Genomic DNA, 20,332 nt, shown 5'->3' with positions numbered 1-20,332 from the left:
TTTCTTTTTCTGCTGTTCTGCTGTTTCTTTCTCAATGCTTAAATTCCATTGATGAAGGAGAAACACTGTTAACCTTGTCATTCACCTAGGTCCCAGATGCCCCATTGCCCTCGCCACACCATTAATAGCATTCACTTTTTTGAGCTGAAGGATGAAGGAAAAATTGTGTAAGCAGCTGTCTATGGTATACAAAACTATCTGCATCACTCACTTCTCACTTGTGTTTCCATTCACAGGAAAAAGGGAAATGATAAAATGCATGCACTGTATTTTAATAATGAGCTGTTAATCCTAGTGAACTTGACTTCAATCTTTCTTTAAAGAATGGTAGATGATCTGCACAGACTTGTTAAAGAAGCGAAGCTGAATAGCCCTTTCATTTTCGTGGGATCAGAACTTGGAGCACTCAATGCAAGATTTTATGCTCACATTCACAACTGGTAAGATGATGATCATTGAGCCTTTAGCTTGGTTGTTAATGCTTCCTACAGTCTTAACTATGACAAGGTTATTGTAGATTGAAGTAATGTCTTACTTTAACAAAACTGAAAAAAATGCCCTCAACAGAACAGTTAATTCTTGGTCTTAAATATATCAACAACTTAGATTTGTATCTTGCTTTTAAGGTAAGAAAACACACTGAGGTGCCTCAGGGAGTGCTATTAAACAAAATTGGATGCCAAGCCACAAATTAGGATAGATGTAGTAGGTTTTTAAAAATATCTTAAGAGTGAGTGGTAGAGATGCAGAGGTGTTAAAGGAGGGAATTCCAGAGCTACGGACCAGGTATCTAAAGGCACAGCATTGACCTTTGAAAATGCCAAAATGGCCAGGATTAAAGGAGTATAGATGTCTGAGGATTTCATAACTAGAGGTCATTGAGATAGGGAGGGGTGAGGTTATGGAGGGATTTGAAAATAAGGATAAGAACTTCATAATTGAGGTTTTGTTGAGGGGACCGAGAGCCAATGTAAGTCAGCAAGCAAAGGTTTGATGGGTGAGCCGGACTTGGTGCTAGACAGGATATGGGCCGCAAATTTTGGTTGATCTGAAGTTTACATAAGGTACAAGATGGGTGGCTAAACCAGCAGAAAATAGGAATAGTTTAGTCCAGAGTTAACGAAGACATGGATAAGGGTTTCAGCAGCTGGTGAGCTGCGGCAGAGGCAGAGACGGGTAATGTTTTATAGATGGATGGAGGTGGTCTTGGTGATTGGAAAGCTATAGGGTCAGAAGCTCTGCTCAGAGTGAAATAGAATGCCTAAGTTGCAAGCATTCTGGTTCAGCCTCAGATTGTGGTCAGGATGAAGAATGAGTCCATAATTAGGAAACTAAGTTTCTGCCGGGGAACAAAGGCAATGGCTTTGGGCTTGGCAATGTTCAATTGGAAGAAATTTCTGCTCTCACAATACTGGATGCCAGCCAAACAGCGTGACAAATTAGACCAGTGAAAGGGTTGAGTGAGCTGTTGGTGAGCTAGAGCTGAGCTGGGTATGTCAGTGTATGTGGAACCTGACATATTTTTGGTTGTTTTGGGGGGTGTCAGAGATAACAGTGCGGGAGCGGGATGAGAGCTATTGTTGAAGATTCTCTGACTATAAATGGATAGATAGGAATTGAACCAGGTGAGGATAGTACCATTCATTTGGACATAGGAGAAGCGATGTTGGAGGAAAATGGCATATCAGAGTGTGCAGACGGGTCAGGATGGCTCACCACATTCGCATAGAATGTTGTTACAACCAGGTGAGGAGTCATCAAAGGGCCCTTTTCCCTCTCCTCGCTTGACCACAGCAGGGTTTTTGTTTAAAAAAAGATTATACTTTCCAGTTCAGTGTACTTGACTGTTTACATGCTGTGATTACAAAGAAGGTTTTCTTGAATTTAACAAAGTTAAGGAGTTAGTTTTACTATACTTAAAACCGACCCAGGTAAAATATAAAAAAACGCTTCTGCACCACACACAAATACAGATTATAGAGTAGAGGAGGGAAAATGTGGCCAAATTAGAGTTAATAAAAAGATAAACAAAGTTCACGGCTTGTTGCTTGCTGACTTCTCTGGCTGCAGATAGAATCCAGTGGCCTTGCTTCCAAAGCCGAGGTGGTTTAAAGTTATAGCTGGTGTTTCCTTCTTCCCTGAAGACACTGCTGTAAAATTGAAGTCTTTCTCCCTGTCTACTACAGCAATGACGGTACAATCAAATTTAGTAGACAGCTCAGTCTTTAGATGGAGAGAGAGAGAGCAGGCAGCTTTTCTTTACTGAACTGCTCCTGTTGTTCTGCAAACCATGTGCTTCAACGCAGAGAGATCTTGACATGTCATGTGACTTCTCTCTCCAACTGCCAGTTGCGAACAATAATTTTATATTCCAAATGTAATTTAATTGACTCATATCTGGTATTATCTTAGAATCTAGCTCCTTTGTTCAAGTAATCGGTCTCTGAATGGTTAGTTTCCAATTGTTGAATACTGTAGATGGCTGCCGTAGATGTCTTTGATCAGGCAGGAAGAGGGTTGTTTACAATTCCTAGGGGGTTGTCATTGTAATGAGTTTTGTAGACAGGCTGTCTGCGGAATACATGGTGATGTAGATTAGATTGGGCTACCGTGCCGTAGATTTGAAATTACTTTAGTCTGTTTTGAAAACATCTATCTTTTTGAAAGTCCAGATATTAGTTTATAACAATGTTGTTTGTGATTTTGATGAGGGCCATTTTAGTGCTGTGGCAGGGCAGAAAGCAGATCAGAAGGATTCAAGCTTGGGAGTTCTGGGAAAGATGGGTACAGATTTGGGAGGTGACCGCACTTTCAAGGTCTTCAGAAGGGAAGGGGTGGTTGGAGCTGGGGTTGTAGTTATCAAGAAGAAAGGTCAATGGTGCATTTTTGAGGAGGTGAAGAGAGGGTGATGACAGCAGAATTGAAGCGAAGGGACAGCGCCTGAGGAGAGGGTCCATTCCTAACAGCTAACGTGAAACCAGGAAATATAAATAAGATAATTAATAAAATAAACAAATGTAGTTCTGACGTTAAGGTCCTGTCAGATATTAGGTTTAATATTCACAGATATAGCTCAAGATTTCATAATTGTTTCCATCAAAATTGTCATGAAAATGGACTATCATCAGCATCCATTGGATTCCATTTAATGCTTGTTTTCCTATTTTTTAATTTGATTTTGTCCGCACTGGAGTACTGTTTTTGGCTGCAGTCGAGAGCTTCAGTTGGAGTTTGGTGACTGAGGGACTTTCAGGGTTAAATTAAGGGTTAAATTCTATTTAAAGTTTAGTCTTTCTTTGATTTAGCAATTAACCACAAGTTGCTGTTAGGGTTGGAAGAAGGTGAATTTTAATCCAGCCTTAAAACAGGGCTGATCCAGGCTCTGCTTGCAGCTGCTACTAGTTAATTAGATAACTGGCTTAATCAGGTTTTCAGAGGATAGGTTCAGTGAGTATAAAAATAGGCTATCTAAAAGCGCTGACTTTGTCTACACTGGAGTGCTGTTTTTGGCTGCAGTAGAGAGCTTCAGATGGAGTTTGATGACTGAGGGAGTTCGATGGGAAGGGAGAAGGTGCTCCTTTCTTTTTCTACCTTTGCTCAGAAAGAAGAACAGAGGAACCGGTGAGTAAATTAGAAAAGCGTAATATTTTTAAAGTTCCTATACTTGGATTTAACTGCGAAGCACCGGGAATAAGGGAAATTTAGGCCCAATATAATAAAACAATATAAATAATCCAAAGTAGAATGAAGTTAATGTAAGGGAAGTAGAGTAAAGACGTGGCAGGGCAGCTCAGTCGAGTGGAATGTGTGCCCTGTAATATGTGCAAAGTCATGGATGCTACCTGTGTCCTAGCTGACCACATGTGCAGGAAGTGCTGTCAGCTGCAGAAACTTGAGCTCCGGGTTTCAGAGCTCAAGCGGTGGCTGGATTCACTGTGGTGCATCCGTGAGGCTGAGAGCTACATGGATAGCATGTTCACAGAGGTGATCACACCATAGCTTAAGGGCCTGGGGACAGAGAAGGAATGGGTGACCACCAGGCATCCAAGAGAAATAGTCAGCTAGTGCAGGAGTCCTGCAGCTACTCTGTGACATCTTTGACCCTCTCTCCCCCACCACTCTCTTTCTCCCCTCCCCGCCCCCCCCCCCCCCCGCCTCTCTCTCTCTCTCTCTCTCTCCCTCTCTCCCCCCCCAGCTCACAAATGGGTTTTCCATTTTGGAAGCCGGTGAGGGCACTGGTTCTTCAGAGGAGTGCAGCCAGAGCCAAGTTTGTGGTACCTCGAGCGGCTCGGCTGTACAGAAGGGGAGGAAGAAGAGAGGAAGAGCTGTAGTTGATAGGGGTTTCATTGGTTAGGGGAAGCCACAGGCATTTCTGTGGCTGTAGACGTGACTCCAGGATGGTATGTTGCCTCCCTGCTGCTAAAGAGAGAGGGCGGGGTGGGGAGGGAGAAGGGGGAAGAAAGAGATTGAGGGGAGGGGGGGGGCGAGAGAGAGGGTCAAAGATGTCACAGAGCAGCTGCAGGACAAGGGCTTGATTAAGGGGAAAATAGAGTACGAGAGTAAGCTTGCAGGGAACATAAAAACTGACTGTAAAAGTTTCTATAGGTATGTGAAGAGAAAAAGATTGGTGAAGACAAATGTCGGTCCCTTACAGTCAGAAACAGGGGAATTTATAACAGGGAACAAAGAAATGGCTGACCAACTAAATACATACTTTGGTTCTGTCTTCACAAAGGAGGACACTAATAACATACCAGAAATGTTGGGGGACACAGGGTTTAGTGAGAAGAAGGAACTGAAAGAAATCAGTATTAGTAGGGAAATGGTGTTGGGGAAAGTTATGGGATTGAAGGCCGATAAATCCCCAGGGCCTGATAATCTACATCCCAGAGTACTTCAGGAAGTGGCCCTAGAAATAGTGGATGCATTGGTGGTCATCTTCCGAGATTCTATAGACTCTGGAACAGTTCCTACAGATTGGAGGGTAGCTAATGTAACCCCACTATTTAAAAAGGGAGGCAGAGAGAAAACAGGGAATTATAGACCAGTCGGCCTGACGTTGGTAGTGGGGAAAATTCTAGAGTCCATTATAAAAGATTTAATAGCTGAGCATGTGGAAAAAAGTGGCAGAATCGGTCAGAGTCAGCATGGATTTACAAAAGGGAAATCATGCTTGACAAATCGACTGGAACTTTTCGAGGATGTAACTAGTAGAGTTGATGATGGGGAGCCAGTGGATGTGGTTTATTTGGACTTTCAGAAGGCTTTCGACAAAGTCCCACGTAAGGGATTAGCGTGTAAAATTAAAGCGCATGGGATTGGGAATAGTGTATTGAGATAGATAGAAAACTGGTTGGCAGACAGGAAACAAAGAGTAGGAATAAACGGGTCTTTTTCTGAATGGCAGGCAGTGACTAGTGGGGTGCCACAGGGATCGGTGCTGGGACCCCAGTTATTCACATTGTATATTAATGATTTAGATGAGGGAGCTAAATGTAATATCTCCAAATTTGCAGATGACACAAAGAACAAAGAAAAGTACAGCACAGGAACAGGCCCTTCGGCCTTCCAAGCCTGCATCGATCATATTGCCTGTCAAACTAAAACATTTTGCACTTCCGGGGTCCGGATCCCTCTATTCCCATCCTATTCATGTATTTGTCAAGCAGCCTCTTAAACACCACTATCGTACCTGCTTCCACCACCTCCTCTGGCAGCGAATTCCAGACACTCACTACCCTCTGCGTAAAAAACTTGCCCCGCACATCTCCTCTAAAGTTTTCTCCCCTCACCTTAAATCTATGTCCCCTAGTAATTGACTCTTCCACCCTGGGAAAAAGCTTCTGACTATCTACTCTGTCCATGCCACTCATAATTTTCTAAACTTCTATCAAATCACCCCTCAATTTCTGTCACTCCAGTGAGAACAATCTGAGTTTCTCCAACCTCTCCTCATAGCTAATAACCTCTAGACCAGGCAGCATCCTGGTAAACCTCCTCTGCACCCTCTCCAACTTCTCCATATCCTTCTGGTAATGTGGCGACCAGAATTGCACGCAATATTCCAAGTGTGGCCTAACCAAGGTTCTATACAGTTGCAGCATGACTTCCCAGCTTTTATATTCAATACCCCTGCCGATGAAGGCAAGCATGCCATATGCCTTCCTGACTACCTTATCCACCTGCGTTGCCACTTTGTGACCTGTGGACCTGTACACCCAGATCCCTCTGCCCGTCGATGCACTTAAGCGTTCTGCCATTAACTGTATAATTCCTGCCTGTATTAGACCTTCCAATATGCATTACCTCACATTTATCCGAATTAAACTCCATCTGCCATTTCTCCGCCCAAGTCTCCAACCGATCTATATCCCGTTGTATCCTTTGACAATCCTCTTCACTATCTGCAGCTCCTCCAACCTTAGTGTCGTCTGCAAACTTACTAATTAGCCCAGTTACATTTTCCTCCAAATCATTTACATACATTACAAACAGCAAAGGTCCCAGCACCGATCCTTGCGGAACACCACTAGTCACAGCTCTCCATTCAGAAAAGCACCCTTCCACTGCTACCCTCTGTCTTCTATGACCAAGCCAATTCTGTATCCATCACAAAGCTGGGTGGGAGGGTGAGCTGTGAGGAGGATGCAGAGATGCTTCAGTGTGATTTGGACAAGCTAAGTGAGTGGGCAAATGCATGGTAGATGCAGTATAATGTGGATAAATGTGAGGTTATCCATTTTGGTAGCAAAAACAGGAATGCAGATTATTATCTGAATGGCTATAAATTGAAAGAGGGGAATGTGCAACGAGACCTGGGTGTCCTTGTACACCAGTCGCTGAAGGTAAGCATGCAGGTGCAGCAGGCGGTAAAGAAGGCAAATGGTATGTTGGCCTTCATAGCCAGAGGATTCGAGTACAGGAACAGGGATGTCTTGCTGCAATTGTACAGGGCCTTGGTGAGATCACACCTGGAATATTGTGTGCAGTTTTGGTCTCCTTATCTAAGGAAGGATGTACATGCTATAGAGGGAGTGCAGCGAAGGTTTACCCGACTGATTCCTGGGATGGCGGGACTGACATATGAGGAGAGATTGAGTCAATTAGGATTATATTCGCTGGAGTTCAGAAGAATGATGGGGGATCTCATAGAAACCTATAAAATTCTAACAGGACTAGACAGGTTAGATGCAGGAAGGATGTTTCCGATAGTGGGCGAGTCCAGAACCAGGGGTCACAGTCTGAGGATAGGAGGTAGACCACTTAGGACTGAGATGAGGAGAAATTTCTTCACCCAGAGAGTGGTGAGCCTGTGGAATCTATTACCACAGAAAGTAGTTGAGACCAAAACATTGTATGTTTTCAGGAAGGAGTTAGATATAGCTTTTGGGGCGAAAGGGATCATAGGGTATGGGAAGAAAGCGGGAGCAGGCTATTGAGTTGGATGATCAGCAATGATCATAATGAATGGTCAAGCAGGCTCAAAGGGCTGAATGGCCTACTCCTGCTCCTATTTTCTATGTTTCTTCTGGGGGAGGGTGATCAGCCAGAGGTTGGGGGTCCACATTGGTGCCAATGACTTAGGTAGGAAGGGGATTGTAGTCCTGCAATCAGAATTTAGGGAGCTAGGTAGAAAATTAGCAAGCAGGACCTCTGATGTAGTAATCTCCGAATTGCTCCCAGTGCCACGTACCAGTGAGTACAGAAATAGGAGGATAAGACAGATGAATGTGTGGCTGGAAAGATGGTGCAGGAGGGAGGGCTTTAGATTCCTGGGACGCTGGGACTGGCTGTCGGGGAGATGGCACCTGTACAAGCTGGACGGGTTGTACCTGAACAGAGTTGGGACTGAGTTCCTTGCAGGGTGTTTTGCTAGTGCTATTGGGAGAGCTTTGAACTATCTTGGCAGAGGTGTGGGAACCAAGAAAAGTATTAGAGAGGAATACCAGGGTGCACCAAATACTAGGAGGGACAGATAGCACTAGTATAGAGAATAGTAAGTTAGGAGGTAAAGTCGGGGCATAGTGGAAAGGAACAAAATCTATATAAGGGTAATTATGCATGTATTGAATGCAAGGTTGTTTAGTAAATTGGGGAGTTACAGGCCAAGATTGCTATGTGGAAATATGATGTTGTGGCAATAACAGAGACCTAGCTCAAGGAAGGGCAGAACTGGGTGTTAAATATTCCCCGGTACAAGACGTTCAGAAGAGATAGGAAAAGAGGGAGGAGTGGTGGTATTGATGAAGGAGAGCATTGCAGTGCTGGAGAAAGAGGATGTCGCAGAGGATTCAAGGATAGAATCAATTTGATGAGAGCTAAAGAACAAATAGGATGCAATTACATTGCTCGGTGTAGTCTATAGACTGCCAAATAGTGAGAAGGAGGTAGAACAACAAATCTGCAGGGAAATTAGAGATGCAAACATTATAGAGTTGTTATAATGGAGGACTTTAATTACCCGAATGTAGACTGGGACAGTGGTAGTGTAAAGGCCGGAGAGTGGCAAAAGTTCCGAGGTTATGTTCAGGAAAATTTTCTACAGCAGTATGTGTCCAATCCAACAAGAAAAGACACACTGTTGGACCTGGTTCTTGGAAATGAAGCAGGCCACGTAGATCAAGTGTCAGTGGGGGAACATTTTCAGGAGAAAGTGATCATCGTATTGTACATTTTATGATGAAGATAGAAAAGGACATTAGGCAATCCAGAGTAAAAATAATTAACTGGACAAGAGCCAACTTCGATGTGGCAAGAATGAAGCTGGGCCAGATAGACTGGAACAAAAGATTGGCAGGAAAAGCTGTAGCTGAACAATGGGCTACCTTCAAAAAAAACAATTGGTTTGGGCACAGTCAAGGAATATTCCATCGAAAGGGAAAGGTAGGACAAACAAATCCAGAGCTCCCTGGATGAAAAAGGAGATTGAAATTAAGATAAAGAAGAAAAAGTGCGCTTATGACAGGTGTCAGGTCGACAATACAATTGAGAACCAAGAGGAATACAGAAGGTTCAGAGCAGAGGTGAAAAAGAATATTAGAGAAGCGGAGAGGGATTATGAAAAATGGCTGGTAGCCAATATAAAGGGGAATCCCAAAATCTTCTATAGGCATATAAATGGTAAAAGGGTGGTACAAGGAGTAGGGCCGATTAGGGACCTAAAAAGGAATTTTCACATGGACGATGGGGCCATGGCTGAGGTATTAAATGGATACTTTGCATCCGTCTTTACCAAGGAGGTGGATGCTACCCAGGCCATGGTGATGGACGAGGAAACTCTGTCCCTAGAAGGGTTCAACATTTATAAGGAGGAAGTGTTGAATAGACTGTCAGTAGTTAAAGTTGACAAGGCATTGGGACCAGATGAGATGCATCCAAGGATATTGAAGGAAGTGAGGGTAGAAGAAATTGCAGGCGTGCTGGCCATAATCTTTCAGTCTTCCCTAGACTCGGGGGTATTGCCAGAGGATTGGAGAATTGCAAACATTATGCCCTTGTTCAAAAAAGAATGTAAGGATAAGCCCAGCAGTTACAGACCAGTCAGTTTAACTTCAGTGGTGGGCAAGGTTTTAGACACAATTATTCGGGATAGAATTAGTAGTCGCCTGGAAAAATATGGGTTGATAAGGAAGAGCCAGCTTGGATTTCTAAAGGGAAAATCGTGTTTAACTAACTTGCTGGAGTTTTTTCAAGAGGTAACAGAAAAGGTCGTTGAGGGCAATGCTGTTGATGTGGTGTACATGGACTTTGAAAAGGCATTTGATACAGTGCCTCTCAACCAACTTGTGAGAAAAGTTATTGCTCATGGAATAAAAGGGGCAGTAGCAACGTGGATACAAAATTGGCTGAAAAGTAGGAAGCAGAAAGTAGTGGTCAATGGATATTTTCCTGGCTGGAGGAAGGTTTGTCATCGAGTTCCCCAGGAGTCAGTATTGGGACCCTTGCTTTTCCTGGTATATATTAATGATCTAGGTCTTGGTGTGCAGGGGACAATTTCAAAGTTTGCAGGTGATATGAAGCTTGGGAGTGTTGTGAACTGCAAGGAGGACAATGTGGAACTTCAAGAGGACATAGACAAGTTGGTGGAATGGGCAGATAGGTGGCAGATGAAGTTAAATGTGGAGAAGTGTGAGGTGATGCATTTTGGTAGGAAGGAAATGGACAGACATAAACTAAGGGGTGAAATTTTGAACGGGGTGCAGGAGCAAAGAGTCTTAGGTGTTTATGTGCATAGATCATTGAAGGTGGCAGGACAGGTGGAGAGAACCGTTAATAAAGCATATAGTATCCTGGGCTTTATTAATAGGGACATAGAGTACAAGGGCAGTGAGATTATGCTGAGTTTATATAAGACACTTGTTAGACCTCAGCTGGAATATTGTGTATGGTTCTGGGCACCATATTATAGGAAGGAAGTGAAGAGAGAAGACTGAGAGGAGATTTGATCGAGATGTTCAAAGTCATGAGGGGACTGGATAGAGTAGATCGGGAGAACCTGTTCCCACTTGTAAAAGGATCAAGAATGAGAAGGCACAGATTTGAAGTGATTTGCAAAAGAAGCAAGTGTGACGTGAGAGAAAACTTTTTCATACAATGAGTGGTTCGGGTCTGGAATGCGCTGCCTGGAAGTGTGGTGGAGGCAGGTTCAATCGAGGCATTAAAGAGGACATTGTTTCTATCCAAATGAAGCCTAATGCGCAAGGGTATGGGGAAAAGGCAGGGCAATGACACTAGGTCATAATGTTCATTTGGAGAGCAGGTAGAGACATGATGGGCTGAATGGCCTTCTGTGCCATTAAGATTCTGTGATTCTTCATTCGAAAACAACACTTATTCCTCATCTATAATAATACCCAGTTTTGATCCGTCCGCAGTGTTTTGATTGGTCAATTTAAGGGGCACATCAAAATCAGCTGAAAGTAAGAGAAGCCCAACAGCAAAGTTACCCTGGCTGATGAGATTGTTTCTGTGAGGGATGGGAATAGTAAGAGTGGGATGGGAATGACATAGGGGGATGGAAGAAATGGGATGGGAAAGGATGGAATGTCATGGGAGGGATGGATGAGATGATGGAATTGGTTAAACATAGCAAATTGGTGGGGACAGTTATTTGATACAGCTTAAATTTCAAAAGCTGTTCTTTGTGCTAAAACGATGATTCACTAGATTTGAATGAAAATGTTTTGGAACAACTGCCAGATGAATTAAAAGAATACATCAGCATTGATTCTATAAACGAAAAGATGTTTGCAGTTTATACCCTCCAGAGTTTCTACACAACCTACGCCAATGGGCATACTACCACATAAAATTAGACTCTCAGAATGACCAGCTATAATGTAACTACACAATTTGACTCCTAAGCAAAGTCTTTGCTATGGCACAAGATTGGTAATTAGAAAATTGTTTTCCTCGATGATAGATGCTGAAGTTATAACAGGCAGATTTCTCTTCAAATAATAATGAGCACATCAGATGTAACCTGCCTTTTCAAATCGGGAGAAAGTAATTCCCAATTAAACTTCCATGTTCTATGGTGATAAGCAAGCCACAAGGCCAGACTTGACAATATTTCCTTGGCTTGTTTTTAAACATGGACAGCTTCCTGTAGATTTTTCCAGAGTGAGCAGTTTTGATTCTGTTGAAGCATTTAGTAAAAGAATCGCTAGAAATCCTGGATATATTTAAGAAGTACTATTACAATAAAGAAACTAATTTGACCACAAATGTTTTGCAGCTCTTTGCTAGTTTATATACTATTCTGTAATATGATTTGATATGAGCTGCGTGGCATATGGCACTCTTGTGAACATGGAGAGCATATTAAATACCATCCCCGGAGCATGATAATAATATGGCAATGGACATCATAATCGAGGTAAAAAGAAAATTGTGACTACTGGAAATCTGAAGTAAAAACAAAGCACTGGAAGTGCACACCTGCTAGGTTGGCATCTGAAAGAGAAGTTAGCGGTTCAGAAGGTTTCCTTCATCATTATCCCAAATAAGCAGGACCATAAGTTAGTATTTTTCTTACAGTTTTAGAAATTAGTGTAGCGTTTTGCTGATATTATGCGTGCTAATGCAAAGGAACTGGTTCATTTTTACCCAGTTTAATCGATCAAATATAAGTTGTTCCAGTATCAGCATCAGGGAAGCAAATCCACAAGTGCCCCTTGTAAGGAGGGGACTGACACAACAATTTAAACATCAAGTTTAATTTGAAGTAGATAAAAAGAAAACAGAATCTAAATCATAATATTTGGCTGTAACTTCTGGGTTCCTGGGTGTCGTAACAGGGGGGTACCCTAAAGATGCGCTGGGGACACCCCCATGCAGTCCCCAGGTGAGGATTGCCCGGCAATTGCCTGGGAAGTTTAAACTTCTGTTGGACAATTATCCTGCAATCGGAACCATCTGAGAGTACGATATAAATTGCAAACTATAGATGTTTCCAACTGTCTTACAGTAATAGTTACCCAGGAAGAGTTAGAATTAAAACCACTTCTAACTCCTAGGTAACTATAATACTGACCCCCGACCCCTCATGGGACCCCCCCACTGATCACCAATCTCCCCCACCTCCCCCCCAACCACCTGATCCCCACCTACTCACCACCCGACCCTCCCCCGGCTGACCTCTTGATGCTCACCCATTTCCCCCCACCCCGAAATCCTGCCCACTTACCTTACAAATCTACCTTTCCATGGCTTCTGAAAATGGCTGGACCTTCAGATGTACCTGCTTTACAGCAGCTAATGCCAGAATAAAAGGGATTGTGGCTTCCTTACCTCCAACTGTGCAGCCCTGAACTTGTGCAACCCTGAGCTGAAAGTCTCAGGGGCGCATTGGCCGACGCAGTTTTTGTCTGGCCCGACTCGGAAGACATCTAAAATGACCCCCCCAATGGGCTGCCCCGTCCTCCACCTATGAATAGTCATCTTGGCCAGGCCCAAGAACACACCCACAAAATGATGTTATGCCTGCCTGCCTCCCTCCATACAAGGTCAAATGCTGAATGACCTGCTGTGTGTTTCAACCATTTTCTATTTTTCAGTCTTCTGAATTCCTTTTTATTTGTTTCATATGTCCCTGCTTACTACTCCATGCTCAGTGATGTATAGAACAACATCATCTAGCTGGTGTAATTCTGCAAAGATGTGGATGTCACAATGCAGTACTTGGGAGAATTTATCTGGTATCTGTTAAACTGTCCCATATATCATCAGTAGAGACAGGTCAGTTGGGTTATGTTGTACTTTGTGCTCTCACTGGTGAAATACATCCTGGATAGAGAAGGCAAAATGCATTTTAATATGGTTTATTTCTATCTCACAGGGAGGTTTCTGATCTCGTCCTCATTGATCCAATCCCTGAAGAAGTATTCCTGGAGGATGTATGGCTGCAGTACTGGTAAATAAATACAACTAGGATTTTAATTAGTTTGTATGAAATTAAGCAACAGCAAAGCTGATGTTTAAGTCTGCAGTGCCTCTATATACTAAAACTTAAATGAGTTATATAATTAAGGTTGCAGATACAGTAAAAAAAAGCGAACTCTTCCTTTTCTGATCATCCTGTGAAAATGAACAGGCTATTATTGAAATATGATCATCACCAGACGGGCATTTTTTTTTTAGTTTTCACCCCTTCTTTCCCATTCTGCAGGAGCTATGCAAGCTGCAATTGCACCAGTGTTGGTTGCCCCCCTGGTACCTTCCTAAATGTGAGCCGAGAGAGTAAATTTCAGGAAGTTATTTAATTATGAATCATTGCAGCTGAGGCCAATTATATTTCATTATTTATTTACACACATGAGCTGGATAGTAATTAAGACTGTGAACCATGGCTGATTTTTAATTTTCATGCAACCCACGTCAGGGCAGAAGGATCCCTGTTACAGTTTTGGCTGGGATCAGCCTGCATTTAAGGACCAAGAATCAAATCAGAGATCTTTTGTTGTATGCTAAGTTATCGAGGAGGCCTCTTTAGGGCTTTCATTCTTGAAGTAACAGTGTGATCTATGTTATCATACGTTCACACTGGGAATAAGTAAGATCCTTGTATCCTCACCATCTATGGCGACTTTGGCTGCTGTTCAACATTTGGGAAAAAAGAGTTTAACCAAGTTGTTATTTTTGCATTGTTTTTTGCATTTCATGATTTTACTCAGCATTAGCTCATTTGTTTTGTGAAAGTTTGTAATTCCTGCTGTTTCTGTGTTAGACCTTTAAAACCTTCTGGAGTAGCATTTCTTAATTTCTATACTATTTCCCTTATTTTGATCATATAGTTAGCAGGCAAAATTGTTTCAGGTTGAACTTCTACTCTGACATACTTGATGTTGGTATCCATTGATATTGAGATTGGATTCAAATGTTGCATATTCTGCTACTGGATATTTCCAATAAAGGAAGTCCATCTGTAATGTATGTGTTATACTTCCCTTCACATCATTTTTGGCATGCATGGAAAGTTCCAAGCTCTCATGAATTCTTTGAAAACTGGAAAGCTGATCTTGGAAGAAAATAATGGAATTGCTTGATGCTGCACGCTCTTCAAGCGAGATTTCAGAACCTGGTTTGTGTTCAAAACATAAGTACAAATGCTCCAGGCAGACATGGAATTGAGTACAGGACAATGTCAATCTTTGGACTACACTACTTTTATGTATTGACAAAGTTATGCTTTATATTAACTTATATAGCCTTCTGTGTGAGATGCATCCTACTTCGGCTGTCATTAAAGAACTTTAACACTGGCTGGTGCCTGAGCAGCTTTCCAGCACGAGAAATCACCACTTGATGCATGCCAAAATCCGTATTATGTTATCTCTTCAATAATAACAGTAGAGCATGAGAACAGAAGTAGGCCATTTAGCCCCAAAGCCTGTTATGCTAATGAGATGATGGCTGATCTGCAACCTTATTCCTTTGTCCTTAATTCTTAATACTTTTGGTTAACAAAAATGTATTCATCTCAGATCTGGCATTAATCGGTATTTGCGGAAGAGAGTTCCAAATTTCTACCACCCTTTATGTGTAGAAGTCTTTCCTAATTTCATTCCTGAAAGGTCTGGCTATTTTTAATCTACGCCCTCCAGTCTTAGACTCTCCAACTAGTGGAAACAATTTATTTCTGTTCATCCTATCTGTTCCACTCGATATCTTGAAAAGCTTTTGTCACATCACCCCTTAAACTTCTAAATGTAATGAACTACAATTCTAGTTTGTGTAATTTATCCTTCAAATTTAATTCTTGGCACCAGATATCCAGCAAGTGGGTTGGGGGACTTGAATCTTCACTTAGACTGGACAAATCAAATTGAAAAAGGTAATTTCGAAGATGTTTGTAGCATGCTTTCATGACAGTTTCCTAGAACAGTATGTTGTGGAACCAACTAGGGATCAAGCTATTTTACATTTAATGTTGTGCAAAGAGGCAGGGTTAATTAGTAATCTCAAGTGAAAATCCTCTAGGAAATAGTGATCATAATACAATTGAATCCCAAATTAGTTTGAGAGTGACATACTCAATCCAAAACAAGAATCTTGATCTTAAAGCGAATTACATTGCTATGAGGGGATAGTTGCCTAAGGTTGATTGGATAAATAGACTAAAAGGAATGGTGGTAAATAAGCAGTGTGGAACATATAAAGAAATGGTTCAAAATTTTCAACAAACATACATTCCATTATAAACAAAAACTCAGCAAGAAAGATCCATCCGTGGCTTTTTAGGAAAGTTAAGGATAGGATTAGAGTAAAAGAAGAAGCTTATACTGTTGCAAAGAATAGTAGTAAGCCTGAGGATTGGGAGAGCCTTAGAAACAGCAAAACGCAACCAAAGAAGTGATAAAATGGAAAAAGTAGATATGAGAGTAAATTAACCAGGAATATCAAAACAGATTATAAGAGCTTTCATGAGTGTGTATAAAGGATTAGGGCAGCTGAAATAAATGTTGGTCTCTTAGAAACAGAACATAAGAAATAGGAGCAAATTCGGTGTGACCACAGCTGATCTTGGGATTCAAGTCCACTTTCCTGCTGCTCCCCTTATCCCTTGATTCCCTGAGAGACCAAAAATCTGTTTATCTCAGCTTTAAAATATATTCAGTGATGCTGTATCCTTAACTCTATGGGGTAGAGAATTCCAAAGATCTACAACCCTTTGAGTGAAGAAATTTCTCCTCATGTCAGTCCTAAATGATTGGCGCCTTGTCCTGAAACTGTGCCCTCTTGTTCTAGATGCCCGAGCCACCGGAAACAATGTTGCAGTATTTACCTTTTCTTGCCCCTTCACAATCTTGAATGTTTCAACAAGATCACCTCTCATTCTTCTAAACTCCAGCAAATATAAACCTGATTTCCTCAGCCTCTCATCATAGGGCAACCCTCTCATACTAGGGACCAATCTAGTGAGAATTATTGTACTGCCTCTAATGCAAGTATATCCTTCCTTAAATATGGAAACCAGAATTGCACACAGTATTCCCGGTGTGGTCTCACCCCAAGTTCTGGATAGTTGTGGCAAGACTTCTTTATTCTTGTACTCCTTTTTATGTTCCTTGTACGAATATACCCAAGTGTCTCTGAACATCGACATTTGCAAGTTTCACACCTTTTAAAAATATTCTACTTTTCTATTCTTATGACCAAAGTGAATAACCTCACACTTCCCAACAACATACTCTATCAGCCACCTTTTAGCCTGCTCACACCTAGCTTTGTATTGTTAGCAAACTTAGATACATTCCTCACTGTCTCTTTCTCTAAGTCATTAATATAGATTGTAAATAGCTGAGTCCCCACCACCAATCCTTGCAGCACTCCACTCATCACAGCTTGCCAACTGGAAAATGCCCCATTTATCCCTACTTTCTGTTTCCTTTCCATTAACCAATCCTCTATTCATGTTAATATATCACTTCCAACTCCATGAGTCCACATTTTGTGTATTAACGTTTTGTGTGGCACCTTATCGAATGCCTTTTGATGAAAGTCCAAGTATACAACATCTATAGGCTCCCCTTTATCTACCCGACCAATTACATCCTCAAAAAACTCCAATAAGTTTGTCAAAGGGGATTTCACTTTTGTAAAACCATGTTGGCTTGGTCTAATCATACTTTACTTTTCTAAGTGCATTGTTAAGGCTTCCTTAATAATTGATCCAGCATTTTTCCAACGACTGATGTTAGGCTAACTGGCCTGTAGTTCCCTGCCTTCTCTCACCCTGCTTTCTTGAATGGCAGTGTTAAATTTGTTAACTTCCAGTCTGCTGAGACTGTAAGAGTAAATAGTGTTTGATTAATTTGCTAGAGTTCTTTGAAGAAGTGACAAGCAAAGTGGATAACAACGGGGATCCCGTAGATGACTTCCAGAAGGCCTTTGATAAGGTGCCCTACAAAAGTTAACACACAAGATAAGATCACACGGAGTTAGGGGTAGTATATTAGCTTGGATAGAGGATTGGCTAACCAACAGAAAACAGAGAGTCGGGATAAATGGGTCTTTTTCTGGATGGCAAGCTGTAACTAGTGGGGTGCCACAGGGTTTGGTTCTTGGGCCCCAACTATTTACAATCTATATTAATGACTTGGATTCAGGGATAGAAGGTACTATAGCTAAATTTGCAGATGACACCAAAATAGGTGGGAAAGTAAGTTGCAATGAAGAAATAAGAAATTTACAAATGGATATGGACAGGTTAGGTGAATGGGCCAAAATTTGGCAGATGGAGTTTAACGTGGATAAGTGTGAGGTTATCAATTTTGGTCGGAAGAATAAAAAGGCGACTTATTATTTAAATGGAGAGAAACTTCAGAATGCTTCAGTGCAGAGGGATCTGGGTGTCTTTGTGCATGAATTGCTGAAAGCTAATATGCAGGTACAGCAGATAATAAGAAAGGCAAATGGAATATTGGCATTTATTGTTAAAGGAATAGAGTATAAAAATAGGGAAGTGTTGTTGCAACTGTACAAGGCATTGGTGAGACCGCACCTGGAGGACTGTGCAGTTTTGGTCCCCTTACTTGAAGGATGTAGTTGTATTGGAGGCGGTTCAGAGGAGGTTCACTAGATTGATTCCAGACATGCGGGGCTTGTCTTATGAAGAGAGATTGAGCAGTTTGAGCCTATACTCGCTAGAGTTTAGAAGGATGAGAGGAGATCTAATTGAGGTGTATAGGATGCTGAAGGGGATAGACAAGGTGGACGTGGAGCGGATGTTTCCCCTTGTGGGGCATTCTAGAACGAGAGGCCATAGTTTTAGGCTAAGGGGTGATAGATTTAAATCAGAGATGAGGAGGAATTACTTTTTTCTCAAAGGGTCATGAATTTGTGGAATTCACTACCTCAGAGTGCAGTGGATGCTGGGACGCTGAATAAATTTAAGGAGGAGATAGATTTTTAATTAGTAATGGGTTAAAAGGTTCTGGGGAGAGGGTGGGAAATTGGAGTTGAGGCTGAAATGAGATCAGCCATAATCATATTGAATGGCAGGGCAGGCTCGAGGGGCTGAATTGCCTACATCTGCTCCTAGTTCTTATGTTCTTATGTTCCAGAACCTATGAAATTTGAAAAATCATAGCTAACTCTTTTAGAACTCTAGGATATAGACCCTCAGGTCCTGGGGGCTTGTCATTTATTAGTCCCTTGAGTTGCTTCACTACTTTTGCTCTGCTGATATTAGTTACGTTAATTTCTTCATTCTTATTAGCCCTCAGGTCACCCTGTAATTCTGTTATGTAATTTGTGTCTTCCACTGTGAAGTCAGATACAAAGTATTCATTTAATGTCTCTGCCATTTCCTCATCCCCCATGATAATTTTTCCTGTCTCTGCTTCGAATGACCTCACTTTTACTTGAGCTACTCTATTCCTTTTCATATACTTACAAAAACTCTCACTATTTGTTTTTATATTCCTGGTTAGTTTACTCTCATTTTATTCTTTTCCTTTTTTATCAGCTTTTTGTTCACCATTTGCTGGTTTCTACTATTCTTTGCAAAATATAATCTAATAAGATCCTTAACTTGTTTCATCAGCCACAGATATAGGTTTCTCACTAAGTTTTTTTTTGTCTTTCAATGGACTGTATTTTTATTGAACATTTTGAATTGTTTCTTTAAATGCTTCTGTTGTTCATTTAGCGTCATACCTTTTAGTCTATTTTACCTCAATCAATCTTAGCCAGCGCTACCCTCATAGCTATGTAATTGGCTTTGTTTAAATTCTTGTTTAGATTCTTCTTTGTGATTGGAGCATGTTGTTTACAAACTTACTGTGGAATTCAATTGCATTATGATCATTATGTCCCAATGGATTTTTTACTATGACATTACTAATTAACTCTACTTTATTGCATCATACTAGATATAAAATAGCTTTATTGCTAGTTAGTTCCACAACATATTGCTCCAGGAAATTGTCACAAAAACATTCTGTAAACTCATCTAATTTCCTGCACTTTTTATACTCCGCAAGGATTCTGCCATATTGAGACCTCGATATCTGCCATAAGCTTCTCTTTTTTTCTTAATCCTAACCTTTATGTTCCTTGACATCCTGGGTTCTCCAGACTTGGTCCCCCCACTTTGTTTTTACGGGAACATAATTGCCCTGTACTCTCACTATTTCCTTCTTGAATGCTTCCCACTGTTCTGACACAATTTTATCTGCAAGTAGTTGCTTCCAGTCCACTTGGGCCAAATCGTATCTCAATTTAGTAAAATTACCCTTTGCCCAGAAATTTTATTCCCAGCCCAACCTTATCCTTTTCCATAACTATCTTAAATTTAACTGAGTTATGGTCACTATCTCCAAAATGATCCCCTACTAATACGCCTTCCACCTGCCTGGGTTCATTTCCGAATATTAGGTCTAGAACTGCCCCCTCCCTTGTTGGGCTTTCTACATACTGGCTAAATAAGTTCTCCTGGATGCAACTTAAGAATTTTGCTCCCTCCCTAGCTTGCACACTGAAACTGTCCCCGTTAATATTTGGGTAATTAAAATCCCCTACTATTACTGCCTTATTATTCTTATACTTCTCTGAAATTTGATTACATATTTGATCCTCTCTCTCTCCCTGACTGTTTAGGGACCTAGAGTCCACACCCCACAGCATGTTTGCCCCTTTTGTGTTTTTTACTTCTACCATATGGCCTCATTTGATTATCCTTCCAAGATGATATCCCTGCTCACTGTTATAATTGATTCCTTGATCAATATTGCGACCCTCCCCTCCGCTTCTATCCCCTTCTCTTCTATCTCCTTCTCTATCTCGTCTGAGTACCCTATAATCAGGCATGTTGAGCTGCCAATCCTGC

General features: G+C 41.4%; 1 protein-coding gene across 3 annotated transcripts in view; it reads left to right on the top strand.

Annotated features, from left to right (window-relative positions):
• Positions 1-20,332, top strand: part of LOC144679568 (uncharacterized) — a 237,123-nt gene that overhangs the window by 89,397 nt on the left and 127,394 nt on the right. For all 3 annotated transcript variants that reach the window (XM_078540072.1, XM_078540074.1, XM_078540073.1), the window contains exons 6-7: positions 324-440; positions 13,340-13,414. In XM_078540072.1, the coding sequence (XP_078396198.1) occupies positions 324-440; positions 13,340-13,414 (192 nt within the window). The remainder of the gene's footprint in view (positions 1-323; positions 441-13,339; positions 13,415-20,332) is intronic.

Source organism: Cetorhinus maximus, chromosome 4 (assembly GCF_964194155.1).
Source record: "Cetorhinus maximus chromosome 4, sCetMax3.hap1.1, whole genome shotgun sequence".
In the NCBI taxonomy this organism is placed as follows: domain Eukaryota; kingdom Metazoa; phylum Chordata; class Chondrichthyes; order Lamniformes; family Cetorhinidae; genus Cetorhinus; species Cetorhinus maximus.
This window is presented reverse-complemented; position numbering and strand designations above follow the sequence as displayed.